This window comes from Anser anser (genome assembly GCF_964211835.1).
Source record: "Anser anser genome assembly, chromosome: 13".
Lineage (NCBI taxonomy): Eukaryota > Metazoa > Chordata > Aves > Anseriformes > Anatidae > Anser > Anser anser.
Genome location: NC_139734.1, coordinates 13209116 through 13233673, shown reverse-complemented (window position 1 = coordinate 13233673; position 24558 = coordinate 13209116). Strand labels below are relative to the sequence as shown.

Here is a 24558-nt window from a genome sequence, read left to right as displayed (position 1 = left end):
TGGGGTGACAGCTGATTTTATTTAGTGAGCAGCGCTTCGATCAGATAATTACCTAATTGATTTTGCTTAAAAATAGAATTTGCTAGAAGCGCTTTGAGTGTCTTTTTTTTTTTTTTTGTACTAGTGCTGCTTAATAAAACCCTCCTGCAATTAACAAATGATGCCACTGAGCTGGAACATCACTGCAGCACAGCAGCTCCCCGCAGCCATGCCCCGGCCAGCCCACCCCTCTCAGGGGCGCTCCTTCGAAGCCTTTTGCCACGGGGACACATTCGGTGCCATGGGAGGGCAGCGGGCAGGACTCACTGGGTCTGTCTCGCCGACCGTCACCTGCTCTGAAAAGCGGACCTTCGCCGGGTTGGACCTCAGCTTCGCCTTCTTGGCTGCGCTGATGAAAGCGGATTTGGGGGACTGGAAAGAGAGCGCTGGGTAAATCACCTACACTGGTAATGCAGCGCGGGGAAAGCCCGGCACGGTGAAAGGAGAACGCCAGGGGAGCAAACACCATCACGACACGGTGCTGGTGTCAGTCGTGCCATAAACCTGGGGCCTGGCAGCCCCATCTCGCCAGGGACTCCCAGCCGGCATGCTGGGTCACTTCAGCAGGCATGCCTGGTGGCCCCCACAAGCATCCTTGATTATTATCAAGAATTATCAGGATTATTATAGAAGGGAGATTCTCCCTCCCTCTGTCCCACGAGGAGGTGGTTTCATGAGCAATGAGGACAGGGAGATGCATGCACTCGTGGCAGCTCTGAGAGCCAAGAGCTCAGAAGAGCAGTGGGGTGGTGGGAAGCCGGCCTGACACCTCAGCTGAGCCAGCGGTCTCCTGGGGCCCCCAAAACCCCACCCTGGTCTCCCAAAGGGCTGCTAATCCCCATCCCATCTCCCCTGATCGGCTCCCCGGGGGCTGGCCGTGGCACCCGTTGCCTGCTCTCACCTGGTGGGTGTGCAGGACCGTGAGGATGATGAAGTCTTTGGCCTTCCTACGACAGAAAGGAGAGGGGAAGGAGGACAGGTTTGCTCAACACACGGCCTCGTGAGCGCTCAGCCGGCACAGTCCCGCACCCCTCCCGGGGCGGACGATGAACAGGTTGCTGCCCTCACCTGACGAGCTCGATGAACCTCTCTCTGGGGGCTTCACTCACATCCTCATCATTGATGGCCAAAATCTGGTCTCCTGGCAGGAGTTTGTCCTCAGAGGGGCCACCTGCCAGGACAGAGGGTCAGCGCTGGGCTGGCCGGGGGTGGTGGTGACATTCCCAGCCAGGAATTAAGGTCCCAACCACCCCCAAAGCATTTATCCGCGTACGTGGCCACAGAGGGGACCCCATGGGCCCACCGGAGGGGACAGACGGGGACAGGAGGCCGGGGAGGGGCTGCCACGGGGGAAGGCGCTCCGGGAGCCACGAGGTAATGCCCCGGGCCCCCCCCGTGCACCTTACCTGCTGCCACCGAGCGCACCACCACGGGCCTCTCGCTGCCGGCCACGAAGCCGAATCCGTAGCGGGGGTGGCGCAGGACCGTCACCTGTCGGAGCGTGTCCGCAGGCAGCTGCCCACATTCCATATCATCGCCGCGCTCCTCCGGCATCACATGGCTGCGCCGCACAGCGAGGGGGGCGGGATGTAACGCATCACCCCCGCTGCAAAGGCAGCTGTCCCCCCCCCCCCGCCCCAAATCCCCCGGGACCCAGAGGACAGCCCGCTGATGGCAGCTTGGCGGGTGGCACCTCACGGGTAAGTTTTCCTGTCCCAGCATCTCACCGCCCCATCCCTGTCCCCGCGACTCGCTCTGTCCCTACTCTCGACTCTTCCCATGCAGACCCTTGGCATCCTCGGCACAGGTGGAATCAAATCTAGCCTAAAAAAAATCAGGATTAGGACAGACCGAGCTGCCGCTGCTCAATGTGACGAGTCCGCAGCACCCGCCCAGGGGCCTCCTGCAGCTGGGGAGAGCCAGCCCGGCGCGAGGTGATGCTGAACCTGCCCGGGGCATCCCGCTGCGATGCCGGCTGCGGTGCTGGGGCCAGCAGGGCCGGGCTGCCAGCCGGTTAGCAGGGAGCAAGGCCAGCGAGGTGGGGACAGCTGCGGAGCGCAGCCAGGGCAGATGGCAGCGCGCGCGGCCACCGCCAGACAAACGACGCGATGAACATGCCGTTGTTTCTGTGCCGCTCATTGCTTGTTCCTGTCCAGACTATTTAGCCTGCTTAAAAAAGATCCTTCCCAGCCTTTTTGGCAACACATCAATTGTTCTGTCTCTTATCAGTTTAGGGTTTGACGCATCACCCATCTAGTCCAATCTGTCTGCATTCCCGATGCCCCCCTCCCACTGCGGGCACCTGGCGCAGGGCGGCGAGGAACAACTGCGGGACGAGAGGGGCTGGAGCCCCTGGCAGCTCAGCACCAGCCCGTGCTCCAGGGGCCACCTGTCCCAAGAGGCTTTAAGGGAGCCGGGTCCGGCTTCGTCCCAGGGAAGGAACCTCTGAGGGGTGGAAGGGAGCGGGCATTTCCTTGGGGGGGGGCACAGCACACCCACAGGAGGTCCCAGCGGGGTGCAGCACCCGCGGGCACGGGGGGCTCCATCTCCCGCAAGACGCAGCCGCAGGGAGCGCCCTCGGTGCCAGCTCCCCTGCCGCTGGCTCTGCGCTGCCTCATTATCTGCTCTGCTGCTCCCACGAGCATTAAAAAAAAAAAAAACAGCAAAAAAAAAAAACCTGCACAATTCAAACAATTTTCTTAAATGGACATTATCCAAGGACATTGTCTGCTGCTGAAAAGGCGACTGAACGTAACGTCGCATCTCCGGCACTCCTGGCACGGCCAGGGAGAACGCCTGCTGTTTGTAGAGAGGGAGCTGGCTGCAACAGACAGCACAGCCGCCGAGCAAACCTCCCCCCCTGCCACCCCCAGGCTGCCCCCAGCAGCCGCAGCCCCCAGCCGCTCACAACTGACGAGCCCCAGCAGCGTGCAAGAGTGAGGACGATGGTACAACAACTGCAGGCTGGAAACACTCGGATGCTCAACACCATTGCTCTGGGGAAACTGAGGCAGGGGGTTGCAAAGTCACTGACAAGCCCTGGAGCCACAGCTGTCCCATTGAAGCTGTTAGGGCCCCAGATCTGTCCCGCAGCACGTGTCCTGTCTGCGAAATGGGAACTCTGCGGCGCCCGTAGGAGCTGCAAATAGCCCCGCAGCTGCAGTGCCAGCATCAGCCCCACCGAGCCCGTGGCTCCTGGAGGACCAGCAGCCGCTCACGCGGCTGAATGACCATCTGCAAGAGGTTAGCAGGGAAACCTTTGCAACTTAAAAGGAGAAAAGCAGAAAGGCGCACCTCGTTTCAGCCATAACCAGGTCTGCTGTCCGATGTTAAAGGGAAGAGGGGAATAAAATGCTGCATACTGACAATAAAACTCCTTTACCAATCTCTTAAGCTGCTCCTCTCCTGATAAGACTTTGATGCTGCAGAAGCATTACCAGGAAATTAAATAAAAGAGGACCAGTGTCCTCGTAAGCATGACTTATCCACTCCTGGCGAAGCAGTAATGTGCTCGCCAGCAGGTACGACATGCCTCTCTGGGGCTGAGGCCGTGAGCATCCATCCCACGGCAGCTCTCCTGCACCAGCCCTGGGGCACGGCGCTCACTCAGCCCCCAGCCATGTGCTGGTGAGCAAGCCCTCGAGCAGCAGCGGCGGCTCTCCCCCTAAGGCTCCGTAACTCCGGCTTGGCTGTTCTCGCCCGTGTCCCTGCTGCCGCCCCAGGATGCCCCAGCACAGCACACCGGCCGCGTGCAGAGCCATCGCTTCCCCCACACGGGTACGGGCAGAGCAAGGCTTACTCCAAAAGGCAACGTGTGCGTTTTTAATTTCCTACTGCAATAAATCTCCGCACCCTCTAAGGACCGGATTTCTGCCTCTGCTTTTAGTGCTGACTAAAAGATCTTTACCGGCAGGGAAAGCCGCCAGAACAAACCAGTGCCAGGCCCAAACTGGGAGCAAGGGGCTGCATCTACACCCGGCTGCCTTCAAGCAGGATGGCACCATACAGAAACGCTTCCTGTGGCTCAAGAAGGGCTTCGTTTGAAACAGGTCCTACTCAACACCACCGAGGAAAAAAAAAACACAACAACAACAAAACCCTTAAAACAGGCTGGGGGCATACAGATAGACGTTCACACTGCCTCGGTTCAGTTCTCAGGGGAGGTTACATGGAACAAACACCGAGGTGCTGGGCAGGCTGCGGGCCCAGGCCCAGAGCAGGAGGAGCAGTTCCCTCCCGTGCCCGAGCCTCTTGCCGGCGGGCCGGGTGCGTGCACCGCGTGCAGGCGGAGCTCCAGCACTGGGTGCCAGCTCTCCTCCCGCTTCCTCTGCTGCCGCGAAGAGCCGAGAACAAACAGAGCCTTTGGATCCCTGTCCCTCCTGCTGCAGAGCTCTGCCCGGCTCCTCCATCTGCCGGGCTGCAGTTGGCGAGCGGCTTGCGAGGCATGTGGGATCCTGCGCACGTGTGGCAGAGGCAGAGAACGCCGGGGAGCAGGCCAGGAGCTGTTTTATGGGCAGCATACGGCAGCTCCGGCCCTGGGTGCTGGTCTCCAGCCCAGAGGAAGCCTGCGGGGCTCCTGGGGCCCGGGACCAGCAGCGGGGACAGGAGCAGAGCGGGCAGGAGCACCGGGGTGCGTGGCAGCTCTGCCGGCCTGGCACGGCCGCGCCTGGTCACGATGGAAGATGCTGCTTGTGCGGTCCCAATGACGCAGACCTTGTTTGCAAGGGCAGACAGCTGCTGTGCTTCCAGAGCTGCTCAGACACACGCTGCGCCTTTGCAGGCCCGGCAGCAGCTGTCCTGGCTGTGGCAGCAGCAGTTAATGGCTGGCTCCGGCGGGCAGGGCCGGAGCGTGGGATGCCAGCTTGGCCGAGGCTGAAGGGACAGCTAGAGAAGGCAGGACGACCCAGGCCGTCACGTCTGACGTACTGCACGGACACAGCCTGGGGAGCCGCGTGTGGCCCTGCCACACGGCCCAGGACTTCATTATTCCCAGGTGCCAGATGGCGGCCGCCCGAGGGCCGAAACGCCCGGGGCTTTCAGACGGGAAGGGGCAGACGGCGAGCAGCGTCCCCCGGAGCTGCGGGAGGAGCCGGCGAGGCGGCCAAACGCAGCTGTAAATAAGGAGGCAGCAGGCACAGATCTCTGCTGCTCGGCCTGCGGCTCTTTACGTGGCATCGGGGCCGGGGGCAGGCTTGCCAGGTGGGAATCCCAGGACCAGGGGTGGCGGAGGGGGACGGAGAGGGGTTCAGCCCCCCTAGGAGCGAGGTTTTGCCTGCTGCTGCCTGGGAAGGGAGAGAAGCCGTTCCCAGAGGAATGCTGGTAATTAGCAGAAAACACAGCGTGAGCACGACTGACGGAGATGGCTGCACCCAACCTCCAGAGAGGCACGGGTCAACAGAAAAAACAGCTTCTGTGCGGGAAGAGGCTGTACCAAAACAAGCCCCGTGAAGTCCTTTGAGACGCGTACGGAAGCATCACTGAAAATCCGGAGTGCAGCCCCCACGGCACCCTGCAAAGGCAAACGCTCCCAGGCGGCATTTTCCTCACGTAAGACGAGGGCTGGGAAAGGAGATCAGGGAGAGGGAAGAGGAGGCAGCCTGCAAAACCAGGCTGACACGGGGGAAGGGAGCCAGGACCATACGAGAATGGGAAGGCATCGGCACAATAGGGTATAAAACATGCAGAAGGAAGGACTTCGCCACCCGGCAGCCAATTAATGCCTGGAGCGCGCTGCCACGGGGTGCTGGGGAGGCTGTAAATTCAAGTGGGTGTGAAAGCAATTTCCAGCTACTAAAGCCAGAGGCTCAACATCTGCCTCTGGAGTTGCGGCGCTATCTCTTGCCAAAACCTGGGGGAATTTCCACCGGGATGAGCCCGACACGGATGAGCCCCCTCCCGAGCTTGCCCGCGAGGCGCGCACCCACCTGCGCGTGTCCGGCCACTGCGGGGGGCTCCCCGGGGCGCGTGTGAGCGTGGCAGGGGTGCGACCCCAGGGGCACGTGTCCCAGCGCCCTCACCGGGTGGCTGGGCTCCAGGGCAGGCACTGGCCAGCGGCACCGCGGGGCGTCCGATCCCTGCAGGGGCGAAGGAGGCACATTTCAGGTGACGAAGACCCCCCCGTGACAGCCCCGTGCACGGGGACAAGCCGGCATCCCGTGCAACCTGTCTGAATGCCTCCCGTAGGCAGCGGGCTGCCTCATCCGTGTGGGTTTCCACGCTGCTGCAGACATCATTTTCGTATAAATGCAAATTGGTTTTACCTGGGGGCTCCCAGCTTTTTCTCTCCCGATTTTCCCTGCGATTTTTGGCCATTTAAGGAATTTTGTTCTCCCCAGCTGCAGACGTACAGAAGCGCCTTGCCGAGAAGAGGATCAAAGCAAAATCCTTCAGAAACACCATCAGAAGGCAGGCGAGCTGCTGCCACGAGGCTGCCAACAAAACCCTGCTGAGCAGACCCGGGGCAGGGATGACCCCAGCTGGGGGAGAGATGCCGCGATGGCCCCAGGGATGAAGGCAGAGCTCCTCTTCTCCCTGCCAGGCGTGGGCAGAGGCTCTGCCCTCGCTGTCCCCATTGCTGTCCCAGTTTCCAGACTCCCACCTGCAGGCTGGGTGCCCAAGGGACTGCCCCACGCGTCACCTCGCTGCTTTTCCTTCTCCCTTTCCCCCCACGGCCCTGTCCAGCTGTCTCATCCACTTACAAGCTGGTGGCGGTGCACAGCACTCGGCGACTGCTCCGGGGGCTGCAGCGGGCGGTGGGAGGCTCCGAGGCGGCCCCTCTCTTAGCAGCTCAGGCAGCAGGGTCTGCAGAGAAGGGAAACGGCCCCAGTGTCACAAGCAGCGCCGCCAGCAGCCCATCTCCAAGGGATGGAGGCCGGCAGCTCTCCATTGGACCCACGGGCTGCCTGCGGCAAGCCACAGCCGCGCGCAACTCTGCGGGTGCCTGAAACACTCGAAGGAGCAACGTGGGGCAAGCTTGGCAGGGTAATTTTCTTTCCCTTCCACAGACAGAAGGGAGAAGGTGGTTTCCAGCCCCTTCCCTGCTGTCGCCCACCACGGTGACCATGAGCACAGTGCTCGTTCCTCTCCTCCACCACCGTCAGCGGCAGGGCCACCCCTCGCCCAGCCAGGGCTGGTGAAGGCGCTCCAGGCTGGGAGGCATCTTTATCTCTGCGAGGACTGCAGGGACACCGTAAACAGGCAACACCGGGCCAAAACGAGACGAACACATCAGAGGATTAATCAGAGATAAGGAGCAATGAAGCAAAATTTGCAGCACTTTTCTCCCTTACTCCCTTGACACTCCGGCTGTGTGACGTGTGCTCTGGGTGCAATATATCCCGCCCGGCGCCCGGCCGCTCGGTGCCACTCGGTTAACGCTGCTGATTGAGCCTCTCAGCTCCTCCGTCTCCCAACGCCACCGATTTTAACCTGGGCGACCTTCACGTTGTATTAGCTGTGCTTTCTGACATTGCTGGAAACAAACGCCCTGCCTGCAGCCCGGAGCGAGGCAGCCTGCCCCAAGGCAGCCTGCCCAGCACGTGGCACCACGAGGACGTTTCAACTCCGCGCCCGTTTTTCCCCCTGTTGTGCTCATTTCCAGGTCCTTCGCTCCCCCCACGCCTGCTGGACGTGGAGAGAGACCTGCGGAGGAGCTGGCCTGCAGAAGGATTTGCAAGAGGAGGAATTTATTACTGCGTATGAAGTCCGGAAGGGAGTTAAATAAAGGGAGGAGAGTTATAGATCGCTTATATCCCATTATCGAGAGGGCGCAATCTGTCTGAACCCGCTCCCAAATGGCAGCCGGGAAGATTCAGGGAGGCTGTCAGCCTGTCTCTCCTGGCACAGCAGAAAGCAGCTTGAAAAATCCAATCAAACGCTTTCCTTCGGGCCCTCCCGAATCCCAGGACTTTCACTCGGGATTTACGGAGAGCAATTTGCTCGGTTGATGGCTTGCCAGGGGTTTTGGGGGCCGCTATTTCCATGCGGCGTGGCGCAGAGCGGGGAGGAAGGGCTGCAGGAGCGCAGAGCGAGCAGCGTCCCCAGCCGAGATCTCAGTGTGATGGCCCCAGGGGGAGAAGGAGGCAGCACATCGTGTCTTGGTGTCAGCACGGGTCGGACCCCAGAGCTCACCCAGCACGGGCCGGCCACCCAGGGCTGAACGCAGAAGCCCCTGAGCTATGGCCACCTCGCCGCCTGTGTCACCACCGTCCCTCGAAAGGAGAATCCGCTCTCGGTGGAGCCAGCCCCTGTTCCCCTGTGTAGGAACAAGCGGGGACCACCACCCACATGTCCCGTCCTGGAGCAGGGCTGCAGGGATGGCTTCTCCTAGTGCAGCTCCGAGCTCCTGCCACAGCCACGGAGGTGGCTGTCACCAGCCTCGACCAACGCTAGCTTTGGGGGGTGACAAACAGCATCGTAAGGTCCCCTGTCCCATCCTGCCCCTCCGGGAGCCCTTTTGGTGCTCTGAGGCTCAGTAAAGCTCTTGAGCTGATACCAGATAAAGGCAACATCACTGAAAAGAAAAAAATAAAAAAAGGGACGAGAAGGAGCTTTGAGTGTGATGTTTTCCGCCTGGGGCTGCTGGCGTTTCTAGCAGAGAGGCTTAATGTATACTCGGTTATAATCTCTTTACAACCTGCACCGAAGCTGTCCTCAGAGCAGGCGTGCGAGCATCCCAGGTAGCCAGGTCTATATTTAGAGGCCCGCCCGCCCACGCGCACTCTGTTTTCCACACGTGTGTACAAATGTTGCGCCGAGCCGACAGCCTCGGGAGACGGCGTCTCTCTGTCGACAGGAGCCACGCACGGCTCCCCAGCTGCACGCCTCCTCGCCCACCAGTCACCTGAAGGCGCTCGCCTGGGGGGAACGGTGCAGGCACGGGCGCACGGAGCTGCTCCCGCGGTGGCACACGTGCCTGGGGTCCCCGAGGGATGCACGCACATGCGGTCCCCCGGCGGGATGCAGGCAGCCGGGGTCCCCGAGGGACGCACACGCGCGCAGCCTGCACGTGGGACACGTGTCTGCGGTGCCCGTGGGATGCAGGCGCCGTCCCCCGCGGGACACGCACGCCCACGGCTGCGTAACACCCTTTCCCAGCAAAGTCTGCTCCCCACCAGACAGCACGGCTGCTCCGACGCCAGCCGGGGAGACCCGGAGGCAAGCGCAGGGGATGGGAAACGCAGCCCCGCTTCCGCAACCGGGCAGCCTCCTGACGGCCCAGGAGCACGCGTCCCCGACCGAGTGACCAGAAAGAGCCAAAACGTGGCCCCCGGGGGTGCCTCAGCTCTGCCCGTGCCATCGCATGGCTCCTTCTCTGCCCGGAGCTCGGGAGCAGGTGGAGACGTGGCTCCTGCTGAAGGCACCGCAATGCCCACGGCTGCTCGAGAGCCCAGCTCCGCAGCGGCAGCTCGCTGCCTTCCTCCTGCACGGGAACCTGACGACTTTCCGAGGTCCTGCAGACACTGTAGCAATTCGCCTGATCAGCCCATGCAAATCAGTTCCTATCTGAGACCAGCCTTATTTAATCTGACACGGGTGATGTCTGCCTCGTGAAGTTTTCACACCGATCAGTCTCCCCGATTTCAGGTGTGAAAGGCGACGGGGGAACGGGCTCCCTGCACGCACCCCAACCACCTCGGCTGCGCCGGCGGGCGAGGGCAATTCCTCATCAGCGTTCCTCCCGCGCGAGGTGACGTCGTCTCCAGAAACAAAGAGGCTCAAGCTCTGAAAAACCATCTCCTGTGGCAATGGATTATGTAATTAGATCATTCCAGTCATTTAGAGGAGTGTTTGGATAACTGAATTTACACAATTTAGCCTTTGGTATCACCCAGTTCAAAAGGAGAGCCCTCCCAGGCAGCCTGTTTTGAATATGCAAATCAACCGTGCACGAGCATATTCATTTTGTAAAGTGCAAGCCGTAAAAGCAAGGCCAGTTTTCCTCCATTTCTGGCTGACATTTTATTTAACAGGCGATTCATTTGCCCCAGCATCCCCAGCAGCGGCAACAACTGCCCCTCTGACCTCCGGCGACGCGGTGCCAGCACTTCCCCCCAGAGCCTCGGTGGGACTGAACCCAAATCCATGTCCTGCAGCTAACGAGCTCCCTGGGGCAGGGACGCTCCTGCTGGAGGTGTTCTGGAGGAGGCTGATGGCGTTACCAGCAGCGACCACGTCACAACACCCAACCACCCCAGCCATTCAGAGCTGCGTCCCCAGCGCTGGCACCAGGAGCAGTTTCCTACGGTGCCTGAGGGATGCTCATGCCCTGGGACAGCCACGGACCGACAGCCCAACGTGGATGGATAACCCCCAAACCTCAGCCCTTGGGCCCAATCCTTCCAGGGACAGCATCAGGGGTGCCTGAACCCTCCTTGGACGGGCAGGACAGAGGCACCCTGAGCACCCTGGAGAGCCTGGGCAGAGGGAGAGGGTGCCCGAAGCACCAGCCGCCCTGGGAGAGCCCAGCCCGCACCACTCTCCTCTCCAACCGCACCGCTCGCCTCCGTTTTTTTTCCCTCTCCTTCTCTCCAATTTATCTTTTTGACACGTTCAATGATGCTCCTGCAGACTGCAAACAATAGAGACAGAGTTTCAGCCAAGGCAATTTCTAAGCTGAATCAAAGCTAAAATCACCTAGGCACAGAGCAGCCGAGGACATGCAGCTCAGTGAGGGGGGGAGCAGCGAAGTGCCCCCGTCCCCCCCTGCATCGTACCCGGCACAGGGAGATTGGTGCCTCTGAGCCCCCCCCGCTCGCCCCACGATGCTCTCCCAACCCCGGCGGCATCATTTCTCCCCCCGGGTGCAGACCCCTGCCAGGGTGCCGCGGTGCTGCGGCCCCTCGCAGCTGCAGCCCTAAGTCCCTGCCGCCAGCTCCGTGCTCCGCATACCAAGTGCCAGCTTTTGCTTCCCCGACCTCACAGCCCAGAGGAGCAACCCAAATCTTCCAGGCGGAGATTTTTTTTTATTTTTTTTTTTCCCTTCAGACGCTGCGCTGAGGAGCTGGGACGGACGGGCGGCCAGGTGGGGAGAGGCAGATGATGAGCTGATTTCTGCCAAGCGCGCATCATATCTGGACTCGTAACAACAGGCACAGTCCTCAGCATGACTCAGCCTGCGCACACGTGCTGCTTCCCCTCCCCACGTCCCCGTGCTCGGCCACCAGCCCGCAAGGAGCAGGCAACGCCTGCCGCCCCGGTGCCCACCCCCAGAGCCCACCCCAGGGCACGGAGAGCTGAGACACGCCTGTGCCAAAAAGCAGAGAGCAAAAAGGGGGGGGCTGGAGCCGTGCGTGCTGACACCCCGCTCGCCTCGTAACCTCGTGGAAGCAGCTGTCAGAGCCCGTCTCGTTCCAGCTCCCTGCCCCGGTAACGCCGCTTACCGTCCGTGCTGCTGGTCCGTGTCTCTCCAGTGCTGGTGGGGTTTGAGCGGCAGGAGCCTCGCTGCAGGAGGAAAGCAGCGCCCGGCTGGGCAGAGCAGCAGGAGGCGTGGGGCCGAAAGCATCGGCGGCCCCTCGTGCCCCCCCCATTTGGGGGGCTGCACAGGACACCGCTCACATCCCGGCTCAGGTTCCGTCCCGTCCCCCGGCCGGCTGCAGCCCTCTCGAGAACCCCGACACGGGGCTGAGCACCTCCCTGGGAGCGTGCCCGCAGAGCCAGAGCCCTTCCTGCTCCCGGGAGCGAGTTCCCCACGCCGCCTGCTTACGATAAACGCCGTGGTGCGGGAGCCAAGGACTGACAGCTCTCAAGCTGGCACGGCAGCTCCGGCTGTCCCGGGAGGACCCGTCAAGCTGTCACACAGCATCAGCTGCAACACGTCCCTGCGCCGCGCGCTGCAGCCTGCTCCGCGGGGCTGCCCTGGCCCAGCCGAGTCCCCTGGGATGGCCCCGGCCCCATCGCGCCGTCTGCTGCCGTTCGTGCCCCGAGCCCTGCCGTGTGAGCTACGCGGCTCTGCTTACAGCACCGCTAACGGGATTTCACCCAGGGCCACCGAAGCAAACCCGTTTTGCTGCACGCAGCCGGTGGCTGCTGTGGCAGTGCCTTGGAGGAGCGGCGGCATGGCACGGCACGGCACATCATGGCACGGCACAGCATGGCACGGCACGGCCTGGCAGCTCCCCAAGCACAGCGCCCATCCGCAGCACCCGTGTTAGCACCCTGGGAGCATCAGAGCCTCACCTCACTGCCCGTGGCCCTCTCAGCTGTCACCTTGGCACTTTTGGGGAACGACAATTCCCGCCCGCTCGCAAAATCCTACCAGGTGACTTTGTGTGTCCTGAGTCGTACATGAAGTGTGGCCTCGGGAGCTCGCCGCCCCGCTGCCTGCCTGCTCACATCAGCTCTCTGAGGCAGGGACGGGCTCAGGGCAGCTGTGAGAGCGGGGTTAAAGCATCGCTGGCTGTGTGGGCACCAGCTGGGCTGGGGACAGCATGGGGACGGCCACAGCCCCGCGAGGCCAGGCACGCCTCTCCCCAGTGCTCCCAGTTTGGCCGAGAGCATCAAAATCGCCCCCCAGAGCTTCAGACCCACGGAGGCACCGGCCCCTGCCCGCTCCACGAGAGGAGCTGTGGGCACAGCAGGATGTGTGCAGAGCCTCTCTTGATTCTTACTTCGCTGCAGAGATTAAAATCCTCCTGCTAGCCTTTAAAAAAAGGGAATCAAAACAACAACAAAAATCCAGCGGTCTCGGCAGACGAGCCAGTTGGTCCTTAATGCCTCCTGGCTGTCAGTAGCGCGTTGTCACGGGGAGCTGGGGGCTGTGAATCCTGTCACAGCGCAAGGACAGGGTCTGCATCCCTCCGGGAGGCTGAGGGGCTCTCGGGCTGGTGGCCAGGGAAGGAGAGGAGCAGGAGGAGAGGTGGCACCCCTCTGCCGTGGGGCTCTGTGGTCACAGCGTCCCCCAGGCACGGGCTCAAAGCTCACTGGGCGATGCTGGGAGGATCCAAACCAGGTGGAACAGCTTCAGGAGGGCTTGGCCTGGGGTGATGGAGAGCACACAAATGCTGGTGGGCCAGCTCAGAACCACTCGAGCTTGCTGGGGACCCATCCTCACGTACCCCTGCCTGGCCAGGCTGGGGGTTCAGCGATGACCAAAGCGGTGGCCAAACCCTCACGAGAAGGGGATAAACATGCTAAATCCATATGAAGCAGCCTTTCTTTCACGGCTCCCTGCCAGGCCACAGGGGCACGCCGCGTGCCACAAATTCAGGGGACGCACAGGAGGTGCTCCCAGGCCCTCCTGACTCTGCCGCTGACTCCAGCAGCAGAAGCTGAGGCACGAGCAGGGCGGCAGGGTTAGGCAGCCAGCCTGCCAAAGACCGCCGTGAAAAATGCCTGGGAGATCAGAGCCCTGTCTGGATTAGATCCCTCGCAGTCACAAACAGGGCCGCACAACCCAACCATGCACGGACTGAGAGACACCAAGCCCACGGTGTTACACAAGTGCCTCCTCGGGAAGCAGCCTGCGCTGAAGCTCGGCTAACAGGCTGCCTTTTCCCTAGCAGAAGGGCCGGCAGCAGCACAGGAGCCATTCGAGGCCTTTCTACCAGCATCCTCTGTGAACACCAGGTGAAGGAGCAAGCGATGAGGCGCTGTCGTCCCCAGCAGGCTCCAAGACAGACCCTCCTCGCACGCCACCGGGGCTCCGGCTGGATGCCGGCACAACGCCCGCAAATCACAAGCCCCGGCACCGCTTTGTTGGTTTTGTAAAAACCCACACACAGCAACTCACGTTCGCCAGCATCCCCGCTGACACCTCATTTGCAAGAATATTGCTGGGGGCAGGTAAACACAGCCGAGTTATTAGAATCAGCCTTATCAGAGAGTATCAAACCGGGACCTCATCCTGCGTGAACAGGTAGGAAGGGAAGGCACCGCCATAAAGACATCATCCCCTAAAGAGCAGAGACGAGGCAAACGCCGGCATCCTCCTCCGACAAGCCTGGCCCTGGAGCCGACACCAAAGCACCCGGCTTCTGCCCTGCCGCTGCCAGGTCTTCCTGCCTCCCTGCCTGCCCAGACCCCGAGCCTACGACCGCAGCCAGCAGGGTGGGGATGCTGGGCAAGGTCTCCTCTCCGTGTCCCTCGGGGCTTCTTGGGAACGTTTGTCTCGTCAGTTTGGTTACACCGGGAGCAGAATGAACAGCTCCGTGCACAGCACGTGATTTCCATCACACACCAAAAACATGACAAAACAAAAGGCAAAAAACAAAAGGCAAAAAACAAAAGGCAAAAAAAACCCAACCCAAACCAAACCACAAAACCAAGGACTGAACCCTTTATCCTCAAAGTGCCTCGGCACCCTTGCAACCAGAGCACTTCTGCAGGGAGCAGGAGCAGAGCAGCAGGAGAGGAGCTGCAGGGTTCGTTAGCAGTGCGTCCTGCTAACGGGAAGGGAATTCAGTGCTTCCCAGGGAGCTCAGCACCGGGATCGGGATTTAGCAGCATCATCCCTTAGGGATCGCAAAAAACAATGTAAACTCCAGGGGGATTAAATCTGAAGAGGATATCGGGTAGGGAGGAGAGGCCAGCACCACAGGAGGGACCACGATTACAGAATTACCTGCCGGGATTTAGGAAGATAAATGAGATGAAATTTTATACAGATAAACTGAGACTTAATACAGCCAGGGAGACGGCCGGTGCCGAGACAGGTGCAGCCTTTGCTCTCCGGTGATGGCAGCACAGAGCGAGGCTGGAGGTGAGAGCCCGTAATGAACAGGCGCTGAGTTTGCACGGCAAAGGCATTTTGTGAGCGATGCCAGCACAGGGCAGCGGGACAGGCTGCTGCTGGGGGGGCACAGGGGTGCGGCAGGGCTCCAGAGGCTGCAGCCCCTGCTCAGCAGCCAGGACGTGCTGTTTTCCCTTGTGGTCACAAAGCACAGGGACAGTTGGACCTCTGCACCACGGCCAGGCTATCCTCTGCCCTGCTGCCTGTCCCCTACACACAGGCATCGCAGGACCTGCTGGCACCACGTGTGGGCTTCATGGGAGCAAGCAGCAGAAATAATTCAGGGCCAGAACAAGCTCCACATCCCCACACTTAATGGGCAGCAAACCCGAGAGACAGCTCGCCAGGACTGACTGCCCCCAAGCTCTGCAGCCGTGGCCAGCCAAGCCCCGGGCTGGGTAGCCCCATGTACCCCCAGGACCCGCGGGGATGCTGCCGCTCTCCTGGAAACACGGCCGTGTGGGAGCCGCCTCGGGGCTGAGTCACGCTGCCGGTGGCACGCAGGCACACTGCGTGGCCACCACTGTGCCGGGGCAACCTGCTGGTGAGCCCGGGTGCCACAGAGCCTGGGGAAACTGAGGCACGGGTGAGGGAGGGACTCGGTTCAGGTGCTCGCGGGCGGTGCAGAAGCCTGTGCCCTCTGCCTGCCCAAGGTGGAAACGTTGAGCAGAGGGCTAAAGGCTGCCTCAAGGCACCTTGCCCCGTGGGAGGCATCACCCTCGCTTTCTAACACGGTCCTAAAGATAGAAAAAGCCCCCCCAAACCCATGGGATGATTAGCACCTCTTCAGAAAGGGACCAATTACCACAAAACACAGATTATGCAAATACCTTGGTTACCACAACGATGCTCCCTGAATGCTGAGCAGGAAAAAAAAAAAAAAAAGAGCCACAGCGAACGAAAATTTGTTTAGCCAAGAGCTGCGTGACGTCTCTTCAAAGCGCTGAGATGGGAGACGGGCCCTCCTCAGGCAGACGGGCTGTACGAGGACATCCCAACGCACCCGGCAGGACAACAGGGAGAGGAGATGGTGCTTGGCTTTTAATTTTCCTCCCAAAGCACTTCAGGGAAGCGAGCATTGCTCCTGCTTGAAGGCTGAGGGAACTGAGGCACACACACTCGCCCAGGAGATGTGCAGAGGAGGAGAAGAGGTTAAAGCACCGCTCTGTGATGAAGGGCTCGGAGCCCTGCGCCACGCTGCTTCCTGCTCACACACATCATTCCCGGGCCAGCGGGTGTCTGACACAACACGAGGAGAGGGAGACGCTGGGGTCGGCTTCGCGGGGAGAGGAGCTGTTAAGGGATAAAAGACCGAGGAGCTGGGGAAAAACTTCACGGCCTCCTCCAGACCAGCTGGGACAGCAGCAGCCAGCGGTCAGGTGGGCTGCGGGACCCCCCGGCCATGCTGCTCTGCTCTGTGTTTTTCCAGCCTCACACACCTCCACGATGGCTCAGCCTCGCTGCCCGGCCGGGGCCCCGACACCGGCCCGCTCCCGGCACACCGCTGCTGGCCCTGCCTGCCGGGAGCCCCTGCCCGAGTCCCGCTGACGCTGCACGGGGAAGGGAGGGCAGCTCGCGATGCGGCACATGCCGGCAGAGCCAGCCGCTCGCCGCCGTTTCCTACCCCCATGGAGCCGAGAAGCCGTAAGTCAGCGGGAACGCTCCTCGCATCACCCCCAGGCTGCTGCTGCACGCGCCGACGCCGGGCGGATTTACGATGGCAGCGCGGGCGCTGCCGGGCGGCCCGGCCTCACCTCCTGCAGCAGGCGCAGGCAGGAGCAGCCTCCCCTCCCCGAGCAAACGCCTCGGCACGCGGCACCGGCAGCCCCTTCCCGACAGAGATCACGAACGCTTTGTGGATTTTGCACAACCTGCGCTCCCACCCACCCTAGAAGGTGCCGAACCGCAGCGAGCAGCGAGCAGCTGGCTGGTTTTGATAGCGCAGGTGTCCTGGCACGCGGTGCCAGCGGCCCAGGGGACGGCCCGGCCCCGCAGGAAAGCACGGCCCTGCCTTCGCTCCCTGCCCCTGCCACCTCCCCTCGGCCAGCACCTTCCCAGCACAGCCCCGCTACGAGCGGCACAAACATCACCAGGCAGAGCTGAAAATCAGGCTGAGCCTTCTCCAAGCCGGAGCTCTGCTGCAGAAAACGGGAGGGTGAAAGCCTGCCCGAGAAGCAGGGCTTTGCTCGCTTGGACCGTGACAGCGGCTGCCTCCACAAATCCGTCCCTGGCTTTGAAGTGCCCTGAGAGTATTTCCAGAATAAAAATGCTTCTCCCCACCTCCCAGGCGGGCTGGTGCTGGGGAGAGGCGCTCTCAGCCCTGCCTGCACAGCACAGGGTGCTCAGGTGAGGCCCAACAACCCTCCCCTGGGAGCCTTGTTTAGCCCCCAGGCACTCCTGCAAGGCCAGCGCTTGCTTACAATAGCACTTGCAATGGATTTCCTTCAGATCGGCAAAGAACAACCTCTTCCTCATCCCTCCTGCCCTGTCCTGAGCTCGCACGAACTCAGGGGAGACAGAAAGTTAAACTCATGGACAAGGTGAAAAAAGCAAGATGCCTCCAGCTAGGCATCAACACAGCAAAGAGCACGAGCACTTACAGGCCCCCTGTGGCACCCGCAATCCCATCTGCTCCTGATACAGCTTCTGCTCCCCGTAGTTGTCCCGGAGGACCTTTCTCCACCACCTCCAACTCTCTTCTCTCTGCCTTTCCCCGAACCAGGCACGCTGTGCCCTGCTGCTGGCTTGCTGGAGGTGCCCGGCCGCCCCGCAGCCCTAACCTGGGCTCGTACCACCATGGCTACAGCCAGCCCGGCCCCGACCACCACACAGCTCAGGCCTTCCAGGCACCGCCACGGCCCTCCGGAGGCATTGGGGGATTTCTTGCCGCCAGCCCACCTAGCTGGTCCCGGGCCCCCTGTTTGCCCCTGGGACGAGGGAGGCTTGTCCTTACAGCATGAGCGACGGCAGGAGGATATCAGCTCCGCCACACCGGCTGCCCTTCCCACAGCCTTCTTAGCGCCGTTGCATTTAATAACTCCACTTAATATTAACGTGCCTTTACCAAGAGTCCTTTTAGACCGGCAGCCGCCGAGTTGCTTGGAAACTGCTCGCTGCAGCGACGGCAGCCCTCTGACAGAGGGCTGGGAGCCAGCGCGCCCCAGGAACCTGGCTGAGCGCCTGCGCGCCTCTCCTGGCGGGGGCAGCTGTGGGACGGCTCCGTCGCACCCCGAGCGGCTCCTGCACCCCGGGACTCGGAGAACCCGAGGCCCTGAGGCTGTGTTTCAAAGCACACCTGGCTACCGGGGAAGGGGGAGGTGCTGGAGCTGCACCCGAGTGAAATCTTTTTGGCCTTGCTGGATATTTGACCAAATCTGGAAACCGAATTCACTAGGAGAGAGGGTTTTGCTGCACACGCAAGTCTCAGGGCAGCCTTAACAGTGAAGTCATTTACCGACACCTCCGTAATACCCTATGAATAATTAGGTATCTCTTCCAATTTACAGCTTACCATAAAACGCTGCTACAGTTTTGAAGATAGTACATTTTTTTAAAATACCGTAGCAATGACAAAAACATAGTTTATTGCAGGAATGGCAATGGAAGTATATATATCCGTTGGCCAGGATTCTTTGGTGTACTTCCCTCGCTAATGGCTGCACAAGCATATATACATCCCAGATTTATACCGTAGGATTTTCTATGCTTTGCTTTTTAATTTACATAATATGCGAAACTTTCCATATAAAATGGAGAAAGCACGGAGCCGTTCCCACCAACACACCCGCACGGATCGGGAGCTCCCCCGTCTTGCACCGCTCCCGCTTCCCAGCGGTGCCGGCGCTCCGGGGATCCCGCAGCTGCGTGTGGTACCCGGCCCTTGGGTTCAGCGCCACCAGCGTGGCCGCAGACAGGCACGCAGGACGAAGGAAGAGCTCTCCATCCCGTCCCCTGCGTCCCTGCCCATCGTGTTGCAGGACCTCGGCCTCCCAGAGGAGCTCAGCCTCCGGGGCCGGGGCGAAGCTCTGCCCGCAGCCTGCCAGGGCCGCACCGGCGGAGAACTGGGCTCATCTCGGCTGCTTCTGGCAAAACAAAGCAAAGATAACGCTTCCCAGATGCTGGGATGCAAAAGGTGTCAGAGGGGCACGCAGAGCGCTCAGGGCAGGAGTGCCACAGGGCAGAGATGTGAGCAGAGCGGGTTCTGCCAACGCTGAGATGCACGTCAAACACCAGCCTGCCTCACACCTTCCTCCATCGCCCCTGTGAAACACTGCCTTTTCTTTTTTTTTTTTTAATATTGTGGAATTAGAAGTCTGATTGATATGAATATGTAACAACACCGCTTTATTAATAGCAGCTGCATTATCAGTTAGCTCCCTGCTATTGGCAGGAGATCTGGGACAATCTGTGGTTTGAAAACTAAAGAGAAACGCAACCCGCAAAGGCAGCAGCAGCGAGATAATTTCATTCCTTTTCACGGTGAGCTGGCCAGGACATCACGAGCGCAGTGCTCGCCGAGACATTGCAATAGCTCTGCCTGCCCAGCTGCGGGAGCAGGCGCTGGAGCTGCTCCACGGCGTGCGCCTCGAGCCCCCCGCAGCAGGGGCTGCAGCCCCCGCCCGGGCAGGAGAAGCCCCTCGGGGCCGGGAGCCCCCCAGCCAGCTGCAACCCCTGCAAACCGAGGTCACTGCGTACGGAGCACCACGCAAATCTCCCTGACACGGGTAATAAACTCCCTTTGCAGTTTGCTTCCCTTACTCCCCCCCTCCATCAGCCTGGAGGCTTAAATGAAAACAAGATTACAAAGGAGATTGGATTGGACATATTTCTGGTGTGCTATTTTAGCTGTAAATTATGCCAGCTTCATAAAACCCCAACTGTTCTTTCCCAAGATCCCTGCATAGATTGGCTTGCTGAGATCAGGCGGACTGGGCGCTCGCTGCGGGCAGACATTGTCTGGAAAAACGCTGAAGGGGCCCGAGCATTATTGAGATGCTGTGGTGCTACATATATATATGTAAATACACACACGCACATGGGCATGGCAGCACCCAAGAGCTTCCCACGGATGGTGATTTACTAAACAGTGACAAGCACGCGCAGGTTTTCCTAGACCCGAGCCTTTGGTGATCCGACCCTACAGATCCCCCGTGACAGCTCAGCCGACGCTCGTCCCAGCCGCTGCTCGTCCCAGCCGCTGCTCCCAGCCATCGGGCAGCACTCCGCGAGGCTGGGCGCGAGGTTTGGGGCCGGGAGCCCCGTGCTGTCAGCGCGCACGTGCCGAGGGGAGCCAGGCTCGCTGCGCGCAGGGCTCGGCAGCAGGCTCTGCAGCACCAAGGCAAAACGGCCACAGCGTGAAGTTTGCTACAGCAAAACTGGCAAGAGCTTTTTGCGATTCGTCTCACGGGCAGCACTGCACCTTGGCTGCACTCCACGACCCTGGAGGACAGCGGCGCTGCCCGAGCACACGGTGCTGCTTTGGGGCGAGCCTAGTGGCACTGCCCAGAGCTAAAAGGACAACAGCTTGGGCCACGAGACGGCCCTGGCCCCTGGCCCTGCTCCTACCAGCACCTCCCCTGGGTACTGCAGCCACGCCACCAGGAGCAGGAGATGCCGAGGTCCCAGACCCGCCCCGGCTGCTGAACCAGTGAAGCGGGGCTCTCAGGTGGGGCCGTAGGGATGCATGCGGGGCCGGGAGCACCCAAACCACCCCTCCACGCTGGGACTGCCCCCGGCCAGTCCCTCCCAACACCAAGCCCAGCTGGGGGCTGGCTCGACACCCCCTGCTCCTGCCCCTTCTCCCATGGCACAGCGACGGCACCCGGTGCAGGCAGCCAGGCAATGGGACCCGGAGACAGTGCCACCGCTCCACGGCTGCGAGCACTCTGCCGCCTCCCAGGGACAAGAGGCACGCTGAAGCCCAGGGAGATGCCGCCGGTGAAGCCCCCGCAGCCTGTGGGAGCCCTCCTCAGCCTGGTTCCCGTTACCTGGAGGCTCAGGAGCACCGGCGCACTTTGCCTTTCCCACCAGCAGACCGGCAGCGAGCTGTCTCCCTGCTGTACTCCCACAGCTCCGCCTGCTCGGAGCCCAGCCAGGTCCCACGGCGCTTCCCGCACGTGTCGGCTCGCAGCCCCAGCCGAGGGCCCCGGGAACAGCGTGAACCGAACCCCCCTGTGGGGGTCAGGTGCACCCCACCTCGCTTATCCTCCTCTAACTGGCCCCTCTGGGCGATGCTCCAGCACAGGCTTAGCTTTGCATATCTATCCCAGCGTCCCCACACAAAGACCCCTGCAGGGTCAGTGACCTTTTAGGACACTGTGCACGTTGTGGGAAGACCCCTTCGCTAGGGAGGGAGACAGCACCCGATGTAGGCAATGCCTGCTGGCAGCATCAGTAGCACCACAACACCACAGACTGGGAAGAGCAGGGAAAAAGCTCAAGACTGGGCAAGACAGTGGATGGATGCGGAAGGGTTTGTACCCGGAGACCCCTGGGGAACCCACCGTGCTCTCCGGCAGGGAGCTGCATCCCCATCAGGCGGGCACACGCACGACCCCACCTGTGACGAGCAGTGTCGCGCGGTCCGCTCCGTGCCTTTCACCACCAGGACCTGGCACGGGGCTTGTCTGCACGTGTACATATCTATCAATACAAAACCAGGCTTCCCGAGCAATCAATAACGCTATTTAAGAGATAAATCTCGCTATTGACTGGCTGCTGAGGCCAGCTCCTGATTAATTTAAAAGAGAGACGGAGAACAGCGAGCAGCTCAGAAGTGTTCCCAGCCTCGCTGGGCACCAACCCTGCAGCTCACCTGCCCTCCTCCTGCTGCAGGCTCCGAGACACCCCCCGCACGAGCTCCTCCTGGGGTGTCCCAGCACCCCTCTTCGGTCCCGCTCCCCCTGCCCCGTCCCCCATCACCAGCTGCTGCGCCCCGGGGCCCCCCCGCCCTGCTCCACGCAGGCTGGAGGCTCTGCAAGGCAGCAACCTACTTTGTTCTGACAAAAATGCTTGTTCACCACAGAAACGCGGCGCCTGTGGGTTGGAGCTGCCCTGGCGAACAACACTTCACTCACGGGTCCGAACCAGAAGAGCTTTGCTGCCGAGTGCAGCGGGCGCGGGGAAGGACCGGCGGTGGTGGCGCGCTGCGAGCACGAGGCGGAGCTGAGGACTCGAGGCTTTGTCCTTCGGTGGCGGCGAGCAGCCGCTGAGCACACAGCGAAAGCATCCTCCAAGTACCACGGGGCTGGGATGTGAGGCAGGATCCGGTCTCTGCAGACCCATGAGCGAGTCCCACAGCCCAGCTCGCCCCTCCCCAGCACGCAGGTCGGCTGGCAGCATCACAGGGGAGGAAGCAACACGCTGGAAACGTGTGTGCAGACGGTGCCCTGCCTCTGGGCTGCTTTCTGCTCAGGGATTTCTCCCATGCTAGGCTGGACCTGATGCTTTTAGGTTTCAGTTCGAGCACACTGCTGTTCGCTGCAGGCATAAAGCCTCCCTCCTGCCTTGGGAAGCTTAAGGCCGTCGTGCCCTCGTCCAGGCTAATTTTGAGGGGGGCACCTCTCCCCTCCCCAGCCTCACCTCTAGCAAGAGGGAGACGGGGACCAAACCTGAGCCCGTTCCTGCTGCACCCCCTGCGGGTCCTCCCTCACCCGCCAGCGTACAAAAGGACGCGTTTTGCATCTGCTCCACAGCCCCTTCCTTCACAAGCCATCCCAATTCCCCCTCGCAGGCAGCCGCCCGCTCATCTCGAAGTGGCAGCCCGCGGGCAGAGCTCCCGGCGAGGCAGAGCCGGCTGCTGGCAGCCAGCAGCACCTGCCCACGGCAGCGGGGGGACCCGGCGGCTCGGCCCTGGTGCCGGCGGCGCCGATATCCCGGGCAGAGGCAGACCCGTGCCAAGCAGGGCCTGGACCTGCAAGCGACTCCGTGCTCTTGTGCTGGAGCGCCTCCGCGCAAGGCAGTGGTGCTGCCTGGGCAGGGGGTGGCCCGGGGCACAGCAGGGCTGCCAGATCCGGCCAGCACGGCGAGGGGGGTTATTCCCGCTCCCTTCTTTAGAAATAAAAATGTAAAGCACAGGGTTTTGGCGGCTGCTCAGGCGCAGTGTGGAACTCCTTGCCGCAGGATGGCAGCTAGCACTCGGTGTCCCTTGGGCCTGATCCAGAACCGCTCTTGGCCTCAGAGCGGACCCGTGCCCAGCGAGGCTCACACACGACAAACCACATCCCAGCCCCTCTGGTGAGAACCAGCTTCTCTCTCCTCCACCCTTCCCTTGCAGACATGGGGAAACTGAGGCACGGGGAGGTGAAAGGCGGCACAGGGCTCACTGCTTGTCATGCGAGAGGAGAAAGATGCGAATATTTCCCCATTGCTCTTGCCCTGCAGCCCCCTTTGGAGGGAGCCACGTCCCTCCGCCGGTCCTGCTGCCGACAAAGAGGAAAACTCATCCCATCCCAATCGCTCTAGAGCCGGGAAACGAGGAAAAAAACACAAACAAGCCCCGAGCCGGGAGCCGAGCGCTTCCCCTCCCTTCTTTCAGCTCAGCCGGGTGCAATCCCTTACAACCACGTCCACGACGCCGGAATAACGCGGCGGGCATCGGCACCCAGGGGCTGGCCAAGGTGACCCGGCAGCGGCGGCACAGCTCCTGCCCCGCACCCCGCTCCCTCCTGCCCTGCTTGGGGTGGGCAGAGCCGTCTCGGCGGGGCCGGGCGAGAGCGGGGCTCAGCAGCGCGGCCCCATCCAGCCCCCACGGCCCCAATCCCTCAGCCCACGGCGCCGGCCGAGCGGGTGCCACCTGCAGAGCCACCACCCGGGGCCACCGCGGCCGCAGCGGGGGAGCAAAGCGGGGCTGCTCCTCCCGGTGCCGCGGGACACCACGGCGCTGCCATGCACGGTCTCCCGTCCGGGGGGGGGGGGGCAGAGCCTTGCCCCAGGGGCTCGGCGGCTTTGGGGCACCCAGCGCCGGGGCTGAGCGCCCCGCGGGAGCGGGCGGCCTCCCTGCCGTGCCCCCGGAGCGGTGCTGAGCGGGGGGGGTGGTGCACAGCTCGCCCCCGACGGCTGCTCCCGACGGCAGCGCCCCGGGAAGGGGGAGCCCCGGGCACGGCCCCGGCGCTCCCCGAGCTCCGCGGCCACCAACGGCGCTTCCACCCCCGAGGGGCTCACCTGGGCTCCGGCCGCTCTCCCTCCGTTACCACCGGGGCCTGAGGCGGGCGGCGCGGCGGGCGGGCAGGGCCGGCTCCCCGCTGGCCGCCGCCGCCGCCGCCGCCCCCCCCATGGCTCCTCGCCGCCGCCCGGTGCCCGGTTGCCGCAGCGCCCAGCCCGCGGCTCAGCGCGCAGCCGGGGCCCGCCGCCCCCGGGCCGCCATGCCGCCGGGGCTCCCCGCTCCCTCCGGCCGGCGGCGGCGGCCCCGGTCCCGGTGCCGGTGCCGGTGCCGGTCCCGGTGCCGGTGCCGGGCGGCTGCCAGGTGCGGCGGCGGCGGCCCCGGGCGCTGTGCGCGGCTCTGCGGGGCGGGCGGCGGCGGCGCGGAGCGGGGCGGAGCCGGGGGCGGGGGCGCGGAGCCCCGCCGGGACCGCTCCCCCCCTGCCGGGGCCGGGGCCCCGACGGCTGAGCCCGGGGGGGGGTCGCCCCGGGGAGCCCCGCTGTGTAGGGCTGCTTCCCCCCGCCGGCCCCGTCCCACCGGAGGAGATCCCCGAGGGCGGCTCCCCCCCCCCCGGGGGGGGCACACCGTGTCCCCCCTCCCCGCCCTCCCCGCAGCCCGAAGCCCGCTCCCAGGAGACCCCCGCAGGCAGCGC

The 24558-nt window shown here is 62.4% G+C and overlaps 1 protein-coding gene across 6 annotated transcripts in view; it reads right to left on the bottom strand.

The window, feature by feature from the left end:
• The window catches only part of FRMPD3 (FERM and PDZ domain containing 3), a 45935-nt gene extending 21870 nt beyond the window's left edge, over positions 1-24065 (bottom strand). For 2 of the 6 annotated variants that reach the window (XM_083797806.1, XM_083797809.1), the window contains exons 1-6: positions 23930-24065; positions 6738-6840; positions 1446-6113; positions 1108-1210; positions 941-986; positions 307-411 (exon numbers count right to left, since the gene is read on the bottom strand). In XM_083797806.1, coding sequence (XP_083653932.1) covers positions 307-411; positions 941-986; positions 1108-1210; positions 1446-1761 — 570 coding nt within the window. In that variant the 5' untranslated portion in view covers positions 1762-6113; positions 6738-6840; positions 23930-24065. Of the gene's footprint in view, positions 1-306; positions 412-940; positions 987-1107; positions 1238-1445; positions 6114-6737; positions 7312-11420; positions 23627-23929 lie in introns of those variants that run through there. The other 4 variants (XM_083797810.1, XM_083797808.1, XM_083797807.1 and 1 more) reach the window with 4 other exon arrangements.
• Between the last annotated feature and the right edge of the window lie 493 nt (positions 24066-24558).